This window comes from Capra hircus, chromosome 22 (genome assembly GCF_001704415.2).
Source record: "Capra hircus breed San Clemente chromosome 22, ASM170441v1, whole genome shotgun sequence".
In the NCBI taxonomy this organism is placed as follows: domain Eukaryota; kingdom Metazoa; phylum Chordata; class Mammalia; order Artiodactyla; family Bovidae; genus Capra; species Capra hircus.
In genome coordinates, this window is record NC_030829.1 from 44,958,677 (window position 1) to 44,982,445 (window position 23,769).

General features: G+C 37.1%; 1 protein-coding gene across 7 annotated transcripts in view; it reads left to right on the plus strand.

The window, feature by feature from the left end:
* Positions 1-23,769, plus strand: part of ERC2 (ELKS/RAB6-interacting/CAST family member 2) — a 996,291-nt gene that overhangs the window by 485,995 nt on the left and 486,527 nt on the right. For 5 of the 7 annotated variants that reach the window (XM_018038455.1, XM_018038458.1, XM_018038452.1 and 2 more), the window contains 2 exons: positions 9,913-10,106; positions 15,609-15,620. In XM_018038455.1, coding sequence (XP_017893944.1) covers positions 9,913-10,106; positions 15,609-15,620 — 206 coding nt within the window. The remainder of the gene's footprint in view (positions 1-9,912; positions 10,107-15,608; positions 15,621-23,769) is intronic. The other 2 variants (XM_018038453.1, XM_018038457.1) reach the window with 1 other exon arrangement.

Below are 23,769 nucleotides of genomic sequence, written 5' to 3' on the forward strand. Positions count from 1 at the left end.
CCTTTTTCCTTCTTTCTTTCTTCTCTCTCCTTTCCCTCCCTTTTCCTTCCTTCCTTCCCCCTTTTTCCTTTTTTTCTTCCTTTTCTCTTTAGCTCCATTCTTTTCTTTTTCTTGTCTAATACTCTTTATTTTCACCAAATTGTCAAAGCTTTTATTGACTTTTATATCCTGTATTTCTTACATATCATCAAAATTTTCCCATATATTCTTCCAAAACACCATTTTAATGGTTTTAACAATATTCTATTCTATGTGCTCATTCTTCAAACATTTATCATTTCTTTCTTCTATTTTTTTTCTTTGCCAGTATAAATAATAGTCCAAAGAGCATCTTTCCATATTAATTTCCCCACATTTGCATTTTTTTAGTAGAATAAAATGAGGGGCCAAGACTTTTAAAAGCTCCGAGTAGTGCCTGATCCAGCTCTGAACAAAGGCATTCTGTCACATCTAGACCAACACACAGGAAAACTATCATTTTACATAACTGTGACACATGCGTGGTGGAATATTTTTCTCACTTTAACTCTGCTATCATTAATTACTAATGTGGCTGAAGTTTTTAATTCATTTATTAGCTGTTTGTAGTTTTCTTCTGTAAATAATTTGAAGTGATTTAAGCACTTGTTTTTGAGTTTTTTTTTTGCTCATTGGACTGTATGAATTATTTTGTGCTTTATATGGAGGCTTTCTCAGATTTATGGCAAGATTTTATTTACTTTAAGTTTTTTCTATAGAAAACTATTTTTATGTTCTTGACCTGTATTTCCCTTTAGGATTTCCTCATTGCCTTGTGCTTAGAGATCATCCTTGAATTTCATTAATATTCACCTATATTAGGTTTTTTTTAAGTTACTTTTTATATCCATTTAACTACATCTATCTTTAGATTGTTTTGCTTCATGTTGAGTGGTGAGGTTCCATTGCTTGTGGGATCAGAATTTTATTTATCATGGTTTTATAATATTTTTGAAGATCTAGTGAAACAAATTTTATTCTACTTCTTTCTGCTTTTTATTCATTTTTTTTAATGTTCTTAACCTTTAATTTTCCATCATTCCAGGTAAACTTTAGGATCACCTTGCTAATTTAATAGCACAATTGTTGATTTTAACTTGATTTGTATTTAATATCCAAAATAATTTTAGAATGATATTTTTCTGATATTTTTCTTCCAATTTATGAACTTGATACAGCTTTTATCTATTTCACTTATCTTTTGTAGCTAAGTTTTTCATTTTCCTATTACAGGCCTATGGTATTTCTTTTTATGGATAGCCTAAGGCATTTCTATGTATATAATTTTTAAATTACTGTTATGAGTTGTGTGTTTCTCCTTTTGTTTTCTAACCAGTTACTGGTACCTAAGAAATTTATTTTATTCTTATTTATTTTAAACATGGCCACCCTACAAAATTTGGTGAACTATAACTTGTTTTTGTTAAACAAGATTATTTTATAGTTAGTCCTATGTCCACCGATGTAAACTAAAGTAGGAAAAATAAGAATTAAGCTTTGATATCTTCCTGGGAGCATTGTATCTTCAGTTCAGTTCAGTCACTCAGTTGTGTCCAACTCTTTGCGACCCCATAAATTGCAGCACGCCAGGCCTCCCTGTCCATCACCAACTCCCGGAGTTCAATCAAACTCACTTCCATTGAATCGGTGATGCCATCCAGCCATCTCATCCTCTGTCGTCCCCTTTTCCTCCTGCCTCCAATCCCTCCCAGCATCAGAGTCTTTTCCAATGAGTCAGCTCTTCACATGAGGTGGCCAAAGTATTGGAGGTTCAGCTTTAGCATCATTCCTTCCAAGGAACACCCAGGGCTGATCTCCTTTAGAATGGACTGGTTGTTTCTTAGAGTAGAAATAAACTTTCTACTTTGAGAAACTTTTAACTTTTGTCACTTGATTTTGTTAAGTGATAGTCTAATGTCATTTCCTAGGAGTCTAAAACGTTGCCTATATATCCCTATTACTTCTTATAATAATAACCTTTCTGCAGTTTAACTACCAGTCTCTACTCCTGAATGAGTTTTGTCTTGTCATTATAAACACTGTGCCATTTCTGTGCAGTTGAGCTCTTTGCTTTCTTTAGTTCTTAATTTGAGACAAGTAATATCATTTTTTTCATCAGTCTGCAAACCTTCATTGCTGTAGCCCTAATGGTTATTGTGCTCAGGGATCATCTCCAGAAGCCTCTTATGAATTTTAAATTAATCTTTAGACATGCTGAGTCCTAAATTTAGTGCTTCATTTATATCCACATTGCTGCAGGGCAAATGTCTGATTTGGAGGTACTGGGGGTAACCGTGCTAGTGGCCAAGACACATTTGAGACCCCTCTAATGTTTCTACACGTATGAGTATCCGCTGCATGATCATATCCTTTGAAATCCCATCTCTTCTGCCAATTCATATTTCAGTTCGGTTCAGTTCAGTTGCTCAGTCATGTCCACCTCTTTGCGACCCCATGAGTTGCAGCACGCCAGGCCTCCCTGTCCATCACCAACTCCCAGATTTTACCCAAACTCATGTCCATCGAGTTGGTGATGCCATCCAACCATCACATCCTCTGTCGTCCCCGTCTCCTCCTGCCCCCAATCCTTCCCAGTTTCAGGGTATTTTCCAAGGGGTCAGCTCTTCGCATGAGGTGGCCAAAGTATTGGAGTTTCAACCTCAGCATCAGTCCTTCCAATGAACACCCAGGACTGATCTCCCTTAGAATGGACTGATCAGATCTCCTTGCAGTCCAAGGGACTCTCAAGAGTCTTCTCCAACACCACAGTTCAAAAGCATCAGTTCTTCAGTGCTCAGCTTTCTTCACAGAACAACTCTCACATGCATACATGACCACTGGAAAAACCATAGCCTTGACTAGATGGACTTTGTTGGCAAAGTAATGTCTCTGCTTTTGAACATGCTATCTCAGTTGGTCATAACTTTCCTTCCAAGTAGTAAGCATCTTTTAATTTCATGGCTGCAATCACCACCTGCAGTGATTTTGGAGCCCCCAAAAATAAAGTCTGACACTGTTTCCACTGTTTCCCCATCGATTTCCCGTGAAGTGATGAGACCAGATGCCATGATCTTCGTTTTCTGAATGTTGAGCTTTAAGCCAACTCTTTCACTCTCCCCTTTCACTTTCATCAAGAGGCTTTTTAGTTCCTCTTCACTTTCTGCCATAAGGGTGGTGTCATCTACATATCTGAGGTTATTGATATTTCTCCCGGCAATCTTGATTCTGGCTTGTGCTCCCTCCAGCCCAGCGTTTCTCATGATGTACTCTGCATAGAAGTTAAATAAGCGGGGTGACAATATCCAGCCTTGACGTACTCCTTTTCTTATTTGGAACCAGTCTGTTGTTCCATGTCCAGTTCTAACTGTGGCTTCCTGACCTGCATACAGATTTCTCAAGAGGCAGGTCAGGTGGTCTGGTATTCCCATCTCTTTCAGAATTTTTCACAGTTTATTTTGATCCACACAGTCAACGGCTTTGGCACAGTCAATAAAACAGAAATAGATGTTTTTCTGGAACTCTCTTGCTTTTTCCATGATCCAGCAGATGTTGGCAATTTGATCTCTGGTTCCTCTGCCTTTTCAAACCAGCTTGAACATCTGGAAGTTCATGATATTGCTGAAGCCTGGCTTGGAGAATTTTGAACATGACTTTACTAGCGTGTGAGATGAGTGCAATTGTGTGGTAGTCTGAGCATTCTTTGGCATTGCCTTTCTTTGGGATTGGAATGAATACTGACCTTTTCCAGTCCTTGACCACTGCTGAGTTTTCCAAATTTGCTGGCATATTGAGTGTAGCACTTTCACAGCATCATCTTTCTGGATTTGAATAGCTCAACTGGAATTCCATCAACTCCACTAGCTTTGTTCATAGTGGTGCTTTCTGACTTCACATTCCAGGATGTCTGGCTCCAGGTGAGTGATCACGCCATCGTGATTATCTGGGTTGTGATGATCTTTTTTGTACAGTTCTTCTGTGTATTCTTGCCACCTCTTCTTAGGTGGCTTCTGTTAGGTCCATACCATTTCTGTCCTTTATCAAGCCCATCTTTGCATGAAATGTTCCCTTGGTATCTCTAATTTTCTTGAAGAGATCTCTAGTCTTTCCCATTCTGTTGTTTTCCTCTATTTCTTTGCAACCCTAGGGAGTATCAAATAGTGAGTGAGAATTCATCTTTACCAGGGCTCATATTTTGCATAAAGGTCACAAGAAAAAGACCATTTTTCCAATACAAGGGAAAAGTTTTTTTTTGTTAATATTCAGTGAGTTCTTCATCATTTTTATGTCATTGTAAGACTATGTAATCTCAGGGACATGATAGCCTCAATTATAAATGCTTTCACAGTCCTTATGTAGGTACAGTGGCTTCTTTTTATGATTTTTTTTAAAGCCAGTAGCTGAAAATTATTTGATTCACATATACACTAGCTTCTCTGACACAATGTATAGTTACAGCTATTTAAGAGAGAATTCATAGCATACATGTAGCATGTACTAATGCACGTATACACACAAACACAGATGTCTCACATTTAATCTAGGTTTTCAATACCTAGAGAACTCAAATTATATTCAAAATAACACTTAAGATTTGAAATTAGAGTTTTATATCAGACCATCCAGGTAATTACTCATTTTTCTACGTTAATTTTAGGAAATTCCTTAGTTAAAAGGTATTATATTAATAATTATATATTTGTGTGAAAGGTCTTAAAAAGTATTAAGCATAAATTGGTTCTTTTTATTTTGCACAAGAGTAACTTAAGAAAATTATTTTGAACTTTTATTTATGTTTATTATAAATATCTAATTTGTTTCATCTATGATAAGAATTTTCTTTTTGGAACAGTTGTTATAATATACAAAATTTGAATATTCTAGATGTAGTTAGCTGGAATTGTGCAAGAATAATTTCCTTTAGCACTAAGTTTCCTAAGTACATAATTTCCTAAGCACAAAGATACATGATTATTAGTTTCCAGATGTATTTTTTTACTCAGCTATTGTATTTAGTATTAATTAATTAGATTTAAAATAAAATTTAAATTTTAAAATATTTTAAATTTCTATAATCACCCTAAAAACTCTGTTCTAAAAAGTAATATTTTGTTCATAACTGAAAATTATGTGAAAATTGGAACTTCCTTTAGAAGACTGAAATAAAATATAACATTTAGAGTAGTTTATATACCTTGTTCTTCTGTTAAGATATGAAGGTGTTGTTAATAGACACTAAACTCCCAAAGATCTGTAATAGAGAATATTTTTACAGTGCATAAATTTAACAAATTATTGCTAAAGCAATAAGCAGCATGAAAGAAGAGTCCTCAGATTCATTAGTTAGTGTTTTGCTTATACTTCGTAATCATGACTAATCATTTGTTGGAGAAAAATGATTTATTAAAATTAGCAAGGCCCATCTCAGAGAGAGAAAGTTATTTAACATTATCATTGACTATCTGCTGCCTAGTTTCACAGCAGGCTTCTAGACTATAGTCAATACTTTCCTTTCTAGGCACTTGGAATGATTAACTAACATTTTATTGAAAATAATCAGTGGCTAACTTTCACAAGAGTAGTGTTAATAAACTTGTGTTTTGTCTTATTGGTACTATCAGTCCTGGTATCATTTTAGGCATGTTTGCTTTTAATTTTGATTTTGATATAGTATTAATCTGAAATTTTGCCTTATTTCCTGAAATACTTCTAAATTCTTTCATTAAAATAACTGCTAGGTATTGTTATATACTCCTTCTCCTGAGTCATGACCAAATTTCTCTTTTGTGCTAGATTCAGACTTTCAAAACCAGTTCGTATCAAAATACCAAGCTTGCCCACATCTGTGAGGCTCCAAACCTTGTTTTGATTGTTCCCATTTGTGACAAATTTCCTTACATATGGAAATGGAAGAAACATAATTGGGGGACCCTCAAATTTTACTTACCTAATTTGTAATACAGACATTTTTGAAATGTTCTTTTCTCAATTTTCTGTTTCTATAAAATGCTTGAAATTTGCCCTAAAAGTTACCAGAGATATTTTGAAGCAGAACCAGATACCTGGATTTGCTTTTTAAACTGACCTGTTTAATTGGAAAAAGGTAAATCTCTAATTAGGAAAAAAAATGTTCACCAGTATTCCTTTGGTTTTAATGACAGTTGTATGTCTTTGAAAGTGATAATGTGCTTAATTGTATTTATGATAATATGTTCTGAAATCATTAAAAGAAAATCCATAGCAATCTGCATTTTTTAAGAGCTAGATTCCTGACTAGTGAATGAAGCTGTGTCTTAGATGAAAGGAATTGACAATTGCTTCCTGACCTTTTGGGGGAACTAATTTAAAACCAACAGATTCATAAGAAGAAGTACTTACTGTGTATTTTCATTCTAAACCTTGAATGGGTCAGAATGCCATGGTAGAAATTTGTCCAGGTAATGATTTATTCAAATGTATTATGTTTTTGCAGTGCCTAAAGTACATTAGGCCCAAATATCTTACCTACTTTTGACCCCCATCAGAAGCTTCCTGTCCAGATTTTAAAATCCATGTTTTAATCTGAAAAGGCAGGAGTACTACCTAAATGCAAAGAAAATGCTTCCTTCTCTCTTTTTAAAGAGGAGGCTGTGGCCTTATAATTTTGGACAAGCATTGATTTTATAAACTCAATTTCCTCATGTTTTTGTTTAATTCCCCCCCCCCCCGCCCGCCATATATATATCACAGTATAAGACACTCATGCTATACTAGTTAACAGTTTCAGCCCATCCTCTGCAAAGTTGTGATTCGTGCTGAGTACAGCTGGTTAAATTCTATGGAAGACTTCTGCTTCCACTGCTTAGGTTGGATCAGGACTTGCCAGTCTCCAGTCATGTGAATCTGTCTTCTCTTGTGTCTTCACAAGGACCCTAGTGAATACCCCAAATCAGCTGTCACCCTTCTGTATGACTCTTTCTTACAGTTTCTATTGACTTAAATATTTTAAAAATCACATCTATCTACAACTTTATTTGATAACCTTGTCAAGAATTCTGGCACCCATGTCAAATGTGCTTTGACAAAATCTCTTTTGCCCAGAAATCAGTAGATATTGATATGGAGATAAATAGATGTATTTAATTCGAAAGTGTTCTTCACATTGTCTGTTCCTTTTAAAAGAAAGACTCATTAGCACCTACAGGTTCCTAACAGACAGCGGGCCAGCTGTAAAGTTGGCTGTGGTCTTTATTTTAATGACATGACCTAGATGTGGCATCACATGACATCAACAAGTGGAGATTCAGGATTGTTTTTTCCTAGGTCATCTTTATCTTGAAATGTTCCACAAGTCCCTTGAGCACACTCACTTGCTAGGTTTAAAGACTAGCAATTTGTCTAATTTCACCCCATGCTGAAAACTTGCTTGGGTTTATCATCTCTTCAAGCAGCTAAATTAAGGAATGTGCTTACATACCTATCACAAACACACTGCTTTTTCTGAAAACTTAGTAGGGAGGCTACTCTAAGGTGCATGTAATACCTTGTCTATGAAAAATTAAACAAACATCAACTCAGCTGTATAGCAAGCCCCACTGATGGGATACATATTATGAAATAATAATCACAGTAAAACTCCAAATGAACAATACCTTCCCCATGTTTGTCATTTTCTTATTTTCACTGTCCTTAGACAGGCTTATTCATTTGTCCATAGTCATAAGACACAAAGCGAGATTTAGAATCTAGGTCTTACAACTAGAAATCCTGTACCCCTCTATTAAAACTCATGATAATAATTATCTTAGGAATAAAAACAACCAAAATAAACCACAGCAACTAACTGCAAGTTTTTTGTGAATCTTCAAATCTGAGTCGTGAAAGGAATTTTCACTCATCAGAAATAAGCTATTAAAACATTTATTCATTTATTTTGAGTGCTCGTAGCTGGTCATTACTTAGTTCATTCTTTTTTTGAATGTCACTGTTTGAGTAGTGTGAAAAAACTGCCATGGAGAGGTTTTTAGCTGCCATAGAGTAATGGTATCAGAGTCTAAAGGAGAAGAGAATTAACATAAAATGATTGTTTTATTTCTCTTATAATCTAAAAACTGTGCATTTTAAATGCTTTTCTGTTATAAGAGTAATGAATTGATTAGTAGTATCACAAATAGAAGTAGTTATATGAAGTATTTTCTTTTAAAAATGAGTGTCTACATTTTTGATGAGAGATGAACAGATTTTGATATTCATCTTAATTGAAAATAAAATTATTAGATGAATAAACTCCTAAAGGCATGTTAGCTCAGGATTCTCTTTCAAATTATTTTAATTATAATGAAAAAACTCACTAGTTCTATTGTATTCTATTATAATGAAACTCAGTGTACATACTAAATAATTAAAAATTAATGTTTTCTGAGAAATGTGGATAAAAAGCTACCTGATACTGTGTTGAATTGATATATTTTTTCCAAGTTCTTTTACATAGTTGAGTTTGTGAATAAGTAAATCTTAGACTAAAGAACATGAAAGCAAATTATTCCCCATCTATCCTCATGCTTAAATAATATGTTACATGCAAAAATATCCTTAAAATAAGTATTTTTCATAAATAAGAAACTTATTTTTCTTTATACTAATTTTTGAATTTTTTTCTACTAAATCATTGCAAAGACTGTCAACCTTCTAACAGTACTATTAGTCTTAATTTTTCTAACCATGCATGATTCATTTGACCCCACAGTAGTTGTAGCTTGCTTGCCTTGTTTTTTCCCTGAAAAATTTTTTTTAAAGTCTATAAAAATCCAATGGACATCTGTTTTACCTGGAAGATAGCAGGACAATTTAAGTCCTAATAAATTGTTAACATTTTATTATTTCACACATGGATTTTGGAGATATATACAAATATGTCCTCTCTGAACTTTCTGTGTTGAATGTGCACTGTTGTTAAACTACTTGTTTTTTCCCTGCCTGCTCTTTGAAGAAGTCAATTAGGAATAATGGGAAACAAGGGGTAGGCAAAACATCGCAGTGCAGTGTTTTTTTCATCTGTGGGAATATTTCAGCCAAAAGTTCATTTTGGGAAAAAAAGAAAAGAGCCATAACACACTGTCACACACACACAAAACCACAAATACTTTGGCTGCAAATTATTCTGCAGTATTGTTACTGTGTTGTTGCCTGTGTCTGTTCTTGTGTGTAAAGCTGCCCTCCCCCATTACCCCTCATGCATGTGTTTGCGGATTCTTGTCTGTGTGCTTGTTCATGAACTAGCTCATCCTCCTCCCGGTTCAGGTTAATTTAATCAAAAGAACAAGAACGTATGGGTATGACTGTTAGCTGGAAAGGCCTTCTGCGTTTTCAAGCCTTTCTTTCTTTCTGCATCTTCTGCTGAAATTTCTCAGTGGAATGAAATATTCAATGATCAGTCATCCAGTCTCTTATATGTTATCTGGCTTTACACATGCCCTTGATGATTCTTGGAGAAATTATTTAATATTGCTTTATCTCAATTTCTTAAGCAATTGGAAAAGGAAGCTGTCGGTATGAATCACTTGCTTGACTGTGAGGAGTTGAACTGTCTTAGTTCCTTGCCAAAACACCAGAAATAAGCATATTACTGTCTCTACCTCCACCAAGCCCCCATTTCTTGTAAGGGAAAAAAAGCAAAAAGTAGCATCATTTAATGAATCAAAATAACGACAGTAAAAGAAACCCACCTTAAAAAATCAAGATTTAAAAAAATAGCTGAAATTTGTGATTTTTCTATTTTGCCTTTTAACTGACAGTATACCCATAATTCTTGATAGTTTTTTTTTTTTCCAAAGTTAATTTCTGGGCCATTGGTGACTGTACTGTCTACTGTTCTAAATTGTTATCTTAACTACATTCTTTAAAAATATAATGTTGAAGGCTCATAATATTGAAGATGACTCCAGGATGAACCCAGAATTTGCAGACCGGATAAAACAGCTTGACAAAGAGGCGTCTTACTACCGTGATGAGTGTGGCAAGGCCCAAGCAGAAGTTGACCGGTTGCTGGAGATCCTCAAGGAGGTGGAGAATGAAAAGAATGACAAGGACAAGAAAATTGCAGAACTTGAGAGGTAAACTTTGCAGTCATGTTGTAAATTGTCAACAGTGAGTGCACATTAGTTGCCTAGTTGTCCATCTTAGGGTGTGGTAAATGTGGACTGTGCATTCATATTTCAAGGAAGAAACAGATTACTCATGAGGGAACATAGCCTGTAGGGATGATGATGTGTTTCTGTGAGATACTCAGAAGTTGTTTGGGTTATCTTTTGAGGGTTTATATACTTCTTCAGTGTTTGCAAAAATAATAATCAACTTTCTTAAGTGATATCCATAATCTAGCCTTTGGGTCAGCAAAGTGTGTAAGAGACTGAAGCTGTGACTACCTGAAACCTCATTTTTTTCTTATCAAAAACAAGCATTTGTCATTTAGGTTTGTTTTAAGCATATAATATGGAAGAATATAGTTGGGAGTTCTTTCAAGACAGGGGAAATGGAAAGGAGCTCATATCCTTTAGAATAGGGTTCTAAACACAAATTCACAGCAAATTCATCTTGGAACTTATCTTTCAAGAGGACCTTATGCCATTTGGTAAATAAATATGTTTAAATAAGGTCTAAGGCAGGCTGAGTTGATAGCAAATTCTGTCTAAAAACAAAGAGGATTATATCAGGGTTCCAGAGTAATCAGATTTTCAAATAAATCTATTGTATTTATGTATAGTATAGACTCTAAAATTAAGCTTTCTATCAATGCTTTTTCCTATATTTCATGTAAGGAAAGAATTTCTGAATAATCTTATATAACTCCATTACTTCTGAGGATTGCTCATTGGTTCAGCAGTAAGGCAGAATTTGTCTTTCCTAGATTCAGTCCATATGGAAGAGATCAGCAGATTCTGAATAAATCAGTGAATGTTTGCCAGCTCTGATCAAGACACTCATGAGGCTCTAAAGGACCTCAAGGCATATTCAGAATAGCTCTCTATGACCTTGTATTTAGACAGATTGTGATCTTTAGTGACAGAAAGACCTGGGTTCAGGTTTTGCTTCTGCTTCATGCCATCTGTATGACTTTGAATCTTCTTAGAAGTAAATCTCTAACAACCTATTAAAATGTATCACATTTTGCAGGTACCAAGTCCTGGTGTAAGGTGAGGCAGTTATATCCTTATGAACACCTGAATGCTAAAGCGGATTCTCAATATTATCTCACTCTGGATTAAATGGATGGGTTAATTCTTAATAAAATTTCAACATTTTAAAATTTAATGTGTTGTATACCCAAATTCCAAAACATATTTCATTTAAAAATCTTAGCATTAGTTTGATGATAATCTAATTTTTGTTCAGTATGACCCATTTGAGAAATTACATCAAGCCTTCTTTTCTGGTAAGAGTACAAATTAAAATCCTTGAGGGCTTCATTTGAATTTCAAAGTGCACAAGTATTCATTCTGTCAGCCTACTGATTATTAAAAATATTATTAATTTAGATGTATCTACATGTCTATTTTGGAACTATATTTTAGGACCAAATTTTTTTCTCAAAAAGATACTTTGAAATCACAGGGAAGTTATGATCATGTCTTTCTTATTGCTGAGAAAATTGAGACTTTGAAAGATTGAATAAAAGATTGGTCCTGTGGTCAGAAAAAGAGAAAAGTGTAATGTAGGTTTTCCTGACTCCTAGTCCACTTCTCTGAGAAGTAAGCCATAGAGAAGATGCCCTAGATAATATTACTGATAGTAATTACAATCAGAATAGATGATATATATTTTTATGCTCACAATGTACCAGTTACTGTGCTAGGCATTTGACCTGCAAATACTGTATAACATTTAATCCTGCCCACAACACAGGAAGTCTCATTGTCATTACTTTATAGATGAGAAAGCATTTTATGGATTAAGTGACTTCCTCAAGGTTGTGGAGTTTATAACAGTCAAAGTCAGGATTTGAACCCAGGTCTGACAGATGAGCGACTGAGAACAGTTCCATCCAAGAATGGGCCAGAAGGAAGACGCTAGTCCAGCAGCACTCAACAGGCACATAGCTGGCCGAGAGGCATGGCTGCTGGCCCGTGGGAGAGCTGCTTCATCTTTACTAGCTTTCAGGAGAGAAAGTGATGTGCCCCACATTGTGAAGGCATTTTTCTACACTAAACCAGCCCATCAGAACAGTAATTGAAAATCAGGATCAGCTACTATAAATATTTGCATAAAATAACATAATTGTCTAGTTGGACAAACAGGTCTTACTTAGCTGGACGTTATTGCCATTAAATCATCAAGAATATTCACGTTTTTATTTCCTCAATATGGAATGTATTAAAACAACAGTGATTTTACAGGCATTTATCTTTATGCACTTTCTGCACATTTCCTTTATCTCTGCCTTTGCCTCTCCTTAAAGCTGATGCCTCCCAGGCACTGTAATTCATAAAACGTGTGGTGGGACTTGACTCCGTCCCAGTTCTCTGCCTGCCTGTGTCTCGCTTCCAGAAGCAGAGAATAGTCTGGGAAATGTCTGAGCCCAGACCCAGAAGGAGGTGGGGGGGTGGAGATCAAGAGGGGAAGTTTCTTGGGAAAAGGAGAGCTCAGCCTTGGCCTGCCTTTCTGACGCATTATCTGCTCAGTTACATGTGTATTCTGACCAAGGCATCTTCCTTGAATTGTCAGACAGTCCTTTTCAAATTGGGCAGTATCTCTATTTGCTGGCTTAAACTATAAAATTCATACCTCATAATGTTGGGAACTAAAGATTACTTAGCAATGTGACATATATCTCCATTTTGGAGTCATAGAGGAGTGTTTGCAATTAAGTTTGTGATTTTGAAAACCAAGAAATTGAGCTTGAAATAAATCTGTGGTCTCTGGTCTGTAATGTGACCTACCAGAGCAAATAGACCTTTTTTAAAAAAGCAGCTTGTGTTCTAAAATACTCCAGAACTTCAGTCATGTGCAGTGCAAGGTATGGGCTTAAGAATAACTCAAATGACACTGATACTGGCCTACTTCTTTCTCAGAGGGCAATTTGTGTTTGCTTTCTTTTCAGTTAATATTCTTTTTTTTTTTTTAACTTTCTCCATGATAAAACATTCTAAATAGCACATGCCTGGTACTTATATGGATGCATTTACCTCTGAAATTCCACACGAATGTTGTTTTTCACAGGCATTAGAGATTCTGCTTTTCAAAGTGCATATTGCTCCAGTGTGGTACCCATGTGCCCTTCTGTGCATAAACTCTTCGACTTGATGCTGATGGCTCAGTAGGAGTTTCTGCCTTGGACTGCAGGCTGCTCTGGGGGCAGTTACACAGTGTAGCTGGGGGACTTTGAGTAATCCTTGAGAGTTGGTCCAAATCAGGCCAAAGTCTTTATGTGATCACCAATGATAGGTATCTTGTATGTGCACAATCGAGTAGCTAATTCATTAGAGGCAATGAAATATGTAGTCTTCCTGTGTCATTGCCCATCAAGGTCTCTTAAGTGTTTTATTTAGAGTTTAAATTAATCCTTTAGTGCCTTAGGGGAAAGAGAGAGGCAGAGTCTGTCAAACAAAGCTTGCTGCCATGGGATTTCTGGCATCTCACCATGGGAACGAATCAGTCAGGCAACCTTTGATGTAATTATCTTAAATATGTTAGGGGCTTTGTCAGTATTTCTCTAGAGGGCAAGGAATGCCCAAATTGAGCCCTCGATCACATCCCTCCCCACTATGAAGAGGAGAGTGGGTTTCACAGGAGATTTTTACTCCTAAAACATAACATCAGAATAGAAAACAAGATAGCATTTAATTATCTGAATCAGGACTAATGCTACCAGACATTTGGACAATGAGAAATTATGTTAGATGCCTAAAAGTACCTTATCTAAGGTTGAGAAACAGACTGTTATTTTTCCCTCTAAATTTGCTCAATAACATGCTGACATAATTTCTTTGCTGCCTTTCAGAACTCTTTTCACAAAATGTAAACTTAAGCTTTATTTTTTTTAATTATGATAATATGATCTAGAAGTCTCATGGTACATGGAAGAAACTTGATACCAGTTCTATTTGTTTTGATATAAACTCTTCTTTCTAAGTAATTTCCATTAATGTTTGTAAATGCATTTGAAGGAATTTCTTTAAGAAAAAGTGGCAGATGGTTTTATACTAGCCCTAGCCTAGCAGCCTTTTGGGGAAGGTCACAGATGCCTTTGAGGCAGCAAATGAAACTAGGGTCCCCTAAAAAAGGCAACTAAATCTTAAATGTTTGCTGGTTATTTTAGTTTAGGATTCCATTCCCTAAAGCTTGGCCAAGGACCCCTGAAAGATTTGAAACAGCAGCTGGGGCTAACATCACTGGAGTACCTACAAAGACCGTGGCCTGACTTAACTCTTATATTTGATCAGTTCTACATTTGTTGTCATGAAACACTCTGCAGGGGAGTTTCAGACACAAAGCATTGGATCAATGTTTTCACAAGGAGTTTAATCTAGAATGTTCTACTTGATTTTTATCATTACAGTCAATGCTGTTTTCCTGTGAAATGTTTTTGTTTAAGCTTTCTCCTGAAGATTTGTTTTGCTTTTCCTTTTTGTGTGAAATGCTTCAAACTACTTCTTCATAGTATGGCATAATGGGGTCCCACTGAGCAGATAGCTAATCAAGTATTTGTTAACCCACTTGATTTTTTTGCAAAGGGTATTTTATAGGTTAAGAAAATAAATGCCTTCTATCACTTCTGTGGTAGCCGGAAGAGGGTGTAATTTTGTTTTTCTTTTAATTCTTGCTTTGCATAAGAGACTTGATTTTTTGACAGATTAGAAGGCCATGTTATATATTCTACTATAAATTAGTTATCCAGTGTCTGGATATTTGCAATGATGAAGTCTGATCCTCGTTTTCACAACTGAAAAAATTGCTCTCAGCTTTGGAAGGTAATCTGTCTTGTCTTGGGAGGCTGATAGGCAGGTGGCACCTCACCTGAAGGTGTCCTCATAGTCTTTGATCTTGTGAAGTGCAGTGCCCTGTGAGCACCTGAAATGTAAACCTTTAAATAGAAAGCCAGATTGCTCAGGTCCATTTGATTTTTAACAGTGAAGGAAAAATATCTCATAGGATATAGTCTTCCAACTTACTGGTTCTAGTAAAATCTTTCTGACATAAGTGCTTACCACTTTTGTAATACCTTAGTAGTTTCTATTTCAGTTTATTAAATAATAAAATTTTACACACACACAGAAAGGAACTTTTTCTATAAATATTCCTCCAGAAAAGGGCAGATTGTGCCATTGGATTGCTGGAATACACCTCTGGTTCACATCAGTGTTTGAGATTATGTGAATGACAGACTGGTTTCTTACATGTAATAATTAGTATAATTGCTTACAGTGTGTGCCAGGCTTTTTGGGTGGTAATATCAAAGTTGCTTTATTGTCCTTCATTTGGTTATGAAACCTGCTAATGTAACTTCTGTTGGCTGTATGTTTAAAACTAATGCGTTTCCTTCCTTTTATTCTCTTTTGCTATCCCTTTTCCTTTCTGCTTATCCTCCAAATTGCCGCTTTCACCCTTGCTCCAATCAGCTTGACTCTCAGGTCAGTACTTTCAGTTTTTCTTCTAACCGCCGTTCTCTCCTAAGCTCAATTTATTGCTTGCACTTGTTTAACAAACACATTTCTGAAATGGTTTTCCTCTGGCAGCCACTTTTTTTTTTTTTTCCATTTCATCTCATGCCTAAGGAATGTTTACTTTATGAGAAGACTGTATAGGTGGGAAAAGGCAAAGAAGATGATGAAAATAGATCACTATTGGATTATTTGATACTTTCTTTTCCTGGATTATAAAATCACTGAAAAAAATCATTGTGAAACCTCCCAAGTGCATTTCTCCTGAGCAGCTCAGAAAATTAGCTACATGATGTTAAACTGTGGAGCAGTGGAAAAATCAAATGCAGCATGCTAAATTTAACCTAGGAGAACAAAAGATTTGCTCATGACGCAGCAACTTAAAAGCTAAATTTAATAGTGCAAACCATTCAGACTTTTCGCTTAATAAATCACTGTGTTTTGAAAGATTGATAATACTTTTTTAAAGTCACTTTTGAAAATTGTCAGTGTGTTAGTAACATATTGTACACACATGTTATTTCCTGTCATTGTTTTGGTTACAAACTTTTTAACTTCATTTTTATTAGCCATAAGATATACTTTAATTACCTAGGTCATAGCATATGGAGCCAAATGTAAAACTAGATTCATTGTTGACTGTGTGCACCCCAGTATTAAGAAGCAAAATGGACATTTTGTTTGAAAATACATTCCGGGTTTGCTTTCTCTAACATAGGGGGCTCAAGTCAATAACTGGTTCTTCTTTAAGTCCAGCAAAACTTTTCCTTTCAGTGATACATAATAATATCCAGTGATTTCTTTATCATTCGATCAATGAATATGCTACAAGATGCTCATTGTATGATCTGGGCTACCTGGACTTTAAAACAGAGATTCAAATTAAGAATCATAAAGTTTGCCTTTGAAAAAAGAAGCTATATTATTTTCTTTCCAGTATTTGGGATATGCACCCTTGTATTCTGTCCTCTGCTCATCACCTAAGCCAGTAGTGAATAATTCCAAAACCAGGCCTCTTACCCACACACCAGTTCTCTCTACCCACCACCCATTGCCTGCTCCAAACTCAGTGGTGAGACTCATAGTCCTTGAAACTGAAACCACTGGTCTGCCATCCCACATACCACACTGGGTGTCCCACAGGAACTGCCTTGAACTTCATCACAGTGAAGGAAGCCCGTTCTTAGTAGTTCCCAAAACAAAGATCTAAACAGAGATTAAAGGCATGGCCCTGCAGAACTGCTCTCAATGAAAACCTAATGACTGTTAATTCACTTGTTGGTGCCCCTATGTGCAGAAACAGGCATAGTAATGAGAGTAGGGAAGGAGGGCCTTGGCTCCATGGCATCCAAACCCTTCCTCCAAGTTTTGGATTTGCTCATTTAAGAACCTTTAAGCTTTTCTCCTTGCATGTCTTTTTTGTTTTCTTTCCTTCGCCTTCCTTTAGCTACCCCTAATCTGCACCTGTTGATATTTAAACCCTTGAGACCAGGGACCCGTTTCATTCTCACACCTCAGGTTCCCAGCCTTCAGATGCTGTCCATAGGCGTTTTACTGTGTCTTTTATGTGCACGAACTGTATTGTGCAGTATTTAGTTTTCTTTTCCTTTTGTGTAGCGAATGAATATGAACTCAGACTCTCAGAAAATGGGATGCAGGTTTAGGGCTTGGAGAGTTTGTGGGTATTAGGGGTTCTCTAGACAAGGGTGTACTGATTGGGTTTGATAAAATGTGCAGGCCACCTCGACACTACAGTGGGAGAGCTACAGTGGTCACCACAAGATTCCGATCATTTCAATATCATTTAACCTCCTTGCCCCAGTGAACACAGCGGAGAAAATAAACAATCACTGTGAACAGTCTGTAGTTATATTTTTAGTGTAGGAAGGCTTGGGCAGCCCCGCTTTTCTGGAAACCAGTCTGTGGAGTCCTTGAAATTTTCTGAGCTTTGACAAGTTTCCAGAATTAGCTTTGCTTTTTGTCCAACCCCTTCCAAGTTTATCAGTTAAGACAAAATGAAATGTAACAATTGAATACAGGATCTCTGGCCTTGGTGCTTTCTTTATATAATGCACAGTTGAGATACCACATTTTTGTGTTTGTACATATACACATATATGTGTATGCATTTATCATATATATTTTATAAATATCTGATCTTTCTTACTGTAAAAGTATGTAGTCTGCCCTGTGGCTCTTTATCCCCCAATCCAAAGTTTGAAAACATCACTAACTTTTGGGTCTTGCTATGGACTCTGAGAAAGTCTCCCTTCGATCTATTTTTTTTTTTTGGAAGTTTAAAAAAAAATTTTATTTCGGAAAGAATGGATACATGTACATGTATGGCTGAGTCCATCTATTTTTTAAAAGTGGTCTCATTTCTTTTTCAAACTCTGTGTAGATTCTCATGCTTAAATTCAGGTAGACGTTAAGTATACGGTTTGGTAAAATGCAAATGTCATATTCTAAACCTATTTAGGGTCTTGCTCCAGAAAACTCCACTTCTTTCAATAACCTCTTTACCCACAAACCAGTGGGAAGCTAGAGAAGTTTAGTAAGATCCTGCTTTGTACTGAGGGGTGGGTTTATGTGATATGTGCTCATTTCTAGGAACTATTTGTGAGATTAGCCTGTGACTTATGAGAGCCGAGATTATCTAGGTAAATGAATGCAGCAGTTCACCAAAAAGAGGAAAAGTATCCTTAGGGATTCAGTCCAAAATCCTTCCAGAGAATCAACGAAATCAAACCAGAAAGTGCAGGCCTCTCCTGGCCTTTCCCAGTCTCCAGTTTGCTGTGGATGCTAGGTCAGCTGCTTTATTGTTTGTGACTCTGTATCCCCTCTTAGGGAGGAAATAGCTGTTTTTGGAGTGGGTTTTCTGGGATTCTCACGCACATGTCTGATGGAGGGGCTGTTGGTGAGGGGCCTTGTGCATCTCCCTGACAAGCAGGCTTGAGCTGATGGCTGGCACCTGGCAGCAGGCAGGAGCTCATTGTTACAATCTCTTCAAACACTTCTACCAAAATAAACTCTTTGTAATGTTTCCCCAGAGTTGAAAACGGTACTCTCAACTCTTCCTTCTTCTTGCAAAAGATGAAGTTCGCTACTCCTGGACCTCAGAGGCCTGTTGCCCAAAGTAATAATGAAAAATACCTTGCCCAGAGAATCCTGCAGTTTGCTCTTTGCTAGGGTCAGTTCTTGGACCCGTTACCTCCACAAAGACAGAATAAATACCTCCTGTGTGCTAGGCAGGGCACTACATGCTGGCCTGGCATTTCAAAGAATACCTGATGAAAAACTGACCAAACTGTTTAAGAAATGCTATGTATTACATTTTTCATTTTTATATTCACATTGCACCTTGATATTAGTGGTAGGAATAACAGAAATAGCAGCAGCGCTAATAACTGAACGCTAACTAAATGCCAGTACTGAGTTAGTCATTTTTGAGTAGTATTTATTTCTCATAACAACTGTCATTTCTTCCATATTAGAGAAAAAGAACCTGAAGTTCATAAAATGTAAATATTATGCTAAAGTTAATATAGCTAGTAAGCAATGGTATTGGGGTTCCTCTCCAAAAACTAATCCTTTCAGATTTACTTAAAAAAATTTTTTTTTTAAATTTTGCCTCTTCTCCAGTTGCATAATAAAGACTGTGAGAGGCCAGTAGGAAGTAAACTTGTGCAACTGTGTTTAATCCATGATTTCCCAAATGCCGTGTTCGTAGACTGTATCCCTTGAGGCATTTTGGGGGGACTGTTGTCTGTTATGCAGCCAGCCTTTTCCTTCATCCTGAGATTCATGCCCTCCCTCCCCTTCCTCCCCACATTCCCTGTCCTGAGCTGGTTCCTTGTGCACAGATCCTGCCCTGGCAGGGCAACCTGAACTCTCATCTCCTCCCCAAGTGCTTCCGGCAGAGGCAGTTTCTCCCTGTCTTGATCTCCTCAGAGCTTTATCGAACCCTTTTCCTTGACCCGTGTCATATCCTAGCTTGAATTAGGGTAGTTAATCATTACACTGTGTCTCCCAGCAGGAAGAGCAGGAAGCTCTCTCTGAAGCTTCTCTTCAGCAGGAAGCTCTAAGAAAAGATGAGTGGTACTGGTATCATCAAATAAGATGCTTGAAATTTCAAGAAAAATAAAGATACAAGTAAAAGGGAGAGAAAAGATCTCTTTCTGAACTTACCTCATTCTCTCCTTCCCTTCATCCCTCCTTCCTTTGTTCCCTCTTCCCTCCCTCCATATTCCTTTTCTCCCCCTTCCTCTTTTCCTCCCCACCCCCCTCCTTTCTAGACTATTCATTAAAAATCCTTCTCCATGCAAGGGTCTGTGCTGGTTGTCAAGGATATAGCATGACTCCCTCCCCTCACTGAATTCAAAGACCAGTACTTCCTATAAGGAAGGATTTGGCCACTAAGAAAAATAGTTTGTGCCATTTATACTAATAACTGGAAAAACTAGGTTTCAGGTGTTTTTAAAAATTCCTTTTCCTGTTGGCGTTGAGGAGGTTATCCACAGGTCAGAAAATCATTTCCCTCTTTAAAGCTGCCTTATACTATTGCTGACATTTCTGGTGAAGTGTCAGAAAATTTTATGCCCAAGCAGAACTGGTAGAGAGCCAGAAATCAGTAGATTTTGCTTTGGGTGCAAATATTTTATTGAGGATGGAAAAAAGTTGTTTTCTCTGATTTACAACTCCTGCAAACATAAAGTGGGATCTATATTTAGAAATGGTTTTGAACCTTTGAGAGGTAGCCAGGGATTGGTTCTTGCACCTTTCTGAACTGGCCTTGGTGGGACTTGCCATGGCTAATGTTTTGCTGAGCCAGCTCCAATTTGTAGAACTAGGGCTTTAAACTCTGTATTATTTTTACTGTTTAACTTCTGCTTAAGTTCTTGCTGTGGCACTCCATCTGTACCTTCCAGAATAGTGAATAGGATGGAAGGAACGCAATTTGCATTGTAATGTGAATATTTTACAGTGCAGGGTGTTTCCGAGGTTCCTCGAAATGAGTAAAACCATGCTCAACTTGCAAATCTGTTAAAACAATGACAGCAGGAAAATCAAGAGAGAGTCCTGGGTAGGCCTATTAATTCCTGGCCCCTGAATAAGAGATGTCAAGTTGGTAGAGGTAACGATTCATTTATATTTTTTCAAAATCTTTTCTTTTCCCTTTTCCTCCCCCTGCTCCTGGCTTTTGGTTGGTGCTACCATATGGATGAATATCAGCAAATAGTAAATCTCTCAAGATCTGTTAGCCTTTTCTGTAAATGTTGAGAAGGGGAAGGAATTTTAGAAAAATGGTTTCTCAGTATTATTATAAATCACTTTCTAGAAAAATAATATCTTGTTTCCTTTATATGGCTTTTCTTATGAAATGTGAATTCTGTCACTTCATTACCCACAGTACCAGTGTGAGCTGTAGAGAAACCTATCCACCTAGTGACTGAAGCTTTCTTCCATATTGGGTAAAGGTGCTTGGACTTTTCACACTGTGTAATGTCACATTTATGTGAAGCCTACGTTTTGGGGGAACCTGTTTAAAAATGAGTGGGTACTGAGTGTGTTCCTCTGAAGAAACTATTTTGTCATTGATATATCTAACAAAGGCTTTGGAAATTTTCTTTGAAGGTAATTCTGATGATTTCAATATTTGTCAGTCTAAATTTAATTAATACTATATAGTTAAAAATCATTTATAATATTAAAAATATAATAGAATTGTCATCATGCTGTTGCTTCAGTCGTTTCCAGCTCTTTGTAAACCCCATGGACTGTGTAGCCTGTCAGGCTTCTCTGTCCATGGGATTCTCCAGGCAAGAATACTGGAGTAGGGTTGCTATTTCCTTCTCCAGGGAATCTTCTAGACCCAGTGATCTAACCTGTGTCTCTTATGTCTCCTGCATTGGCAGGCGGGTCATTTAACACTAGAGCCACTCTTTGCTTATATAATATTAAATAAACATGAAAAGTAGAATAGAACAGTAAGGCAGAAATTGGCTGGTTTTTCTAGTTCAGTTCAGTCGCTCAGTCGTGTCCGACTCTTTGCGACCCAATAAATCACAGCATGCCAGGCCTCCCTGTCCATCACCATCTCCCAGAGTTCACTCAGACTCATGTCCATCGAGTCCGTGATGCCATCCAGCCATCTCATCCTCTGTCGTCCCCTTCTCCTCCTGCCCCCAATCCCTCCCACCATCAGAATCTTTTCCAATGAGTCAACTCTTCGCATGAGGTGGCCAAAGTACTGGAGCTTCAGCTTTAGCATCATTCCTTCCAAAGAAATCCCAGGGCTGATCGCCTTCAGGATGGACTGGTTGGATCTCCTTGCAGTCCAAGGGACTCTCAGGAGTCTTCTCCAACACCACAGTTCAAAAGCATCAGTTCTTCGGTGCTCAGCCTTCTTCACAGTCCAACTCTCACATCCATACATGACTACTGGAAAAACCATAGCCTTGACTAGACGGACCTTAGTCGGCAAAGTAATGTCTCTGCTTTTGAATATACTATCTAGGTTGGTCATAACTTTTCTTCCAAGGAGTAAGCATCTTTTAATTTCATGGCTGCAGTCACCATCTGCAGTGATTTTGGAGCCCCCAAAAATGAAGTCTGACACTGTTTCCACTGTTTCCCCATCTATTTCCCATGAAGTGATAGGACCGGATGCCATGATCTTTGTTTTCTGAATGTTGAGCTTTAAGCCAACTTTTTCGCTCTCCTCTTTCACTTTCATCAAGAGGCTTTTGAGTTCCTCTTCACTTTCTGCCATAAGGGTGGTATCATCTGCATATCTGAGGTTATTGATATTTCTCCCAGCAATCTTGATTCCAGCTTGTGTTTCTTCCAGTCCAGCGTTTCTCATGGTGTACTCTGCATAGAAGTTAAATAAGCAGGGTGACAATATCCAGCCTTGACGTATTCCTTTTCCTATTTGGAACCAGTCTGTTGTTCCATGTCCAGTTCTAACTGTGGCTTCCTGACCTGCATATAGATTTCTCAAGAGGCAGGTCAGGTGGTCTGGTATTCCCATCTCTCTCAGAATTTTCCACAGTTTATTGTGATCCACACAGTCAAAGACTTTGGCATAGTCAATAAAGCAGAAATAGATGTTTTTCTGGAACTCTTTTGCTTTTTCCATGATCCAGTGGATGTTGGCAATTTGATCTCTGGTTCCTCTGCCTTTTCTAAAACCAGCTTGAACATCAGGGAGTTCACGGGTCACGTATTGCTGAAGCCTGGCTTGGAGAATTTTGAGCATTACTTTACTAGCATGTGAGATGAGTGCAATTGTGCGGTAGTTTGCGCATTCTTTGGCATTGCCTTTCTTTGGGATTGTAATGAAAACTGACCTTTTCCAGTCCTGTGGCCACTGCTGAGTTTTCCAAATGTGCTGGCATATTGAGTGCAGCACTTTCACAGCGTCATCTTTCAGGATTTGAAACAGCTCAACTGGAATGCCATCACCTCTACTAGCTTTGTTCGTAGTGATGCTTTCTAAGGCCCACTTGACTTCACATTCCAAGATGTCTGGCTCTAGATTGGTGATCGCATCATCATGATTATCTGGGTCATGAAGATCTTTTTTGTACAGTTCTTCCATGTATTCTTGCCACCTCTTCTTTTTTCTGGGGATGCAACTATTTAATGGAGATGGAAAAAAAGTTCTTTTTCCTACATCACAGCTCCTGCAAAAGGTGGGCTACATAGAACCATTTTCTGTAGAAAAACTTGGGAAACTATCAAGTAGGTGGGGAAAATGGGAAAATGGAAACAAATTTCCCATTGAAGAATCTCTTTTTCCTCTTTTTCAGCCCAGGAACAGTGAGACTTAGGTTTTAACTCCAATTTGCCCATTGATTTTTTTCTTCCATTTTTTCTAATTGGTAACATTGTTAATATAAGTGTTGTCATTATTGGCATATACAGCTGAGTATACAATAAATTAGGCTTTACAATAATTTTTTCAAGGAAAGCTGAAAATATATGATTCGCACAGCGTGTTGAAAAACTGTAAGACCCCACACATGACTGGGAAGATGTGATGTGAATATAAGTAACTCTTGAGACATTTTAATGTGGGATAAGGGCAGAACTTCATACAGAGAATTGCTTTCCA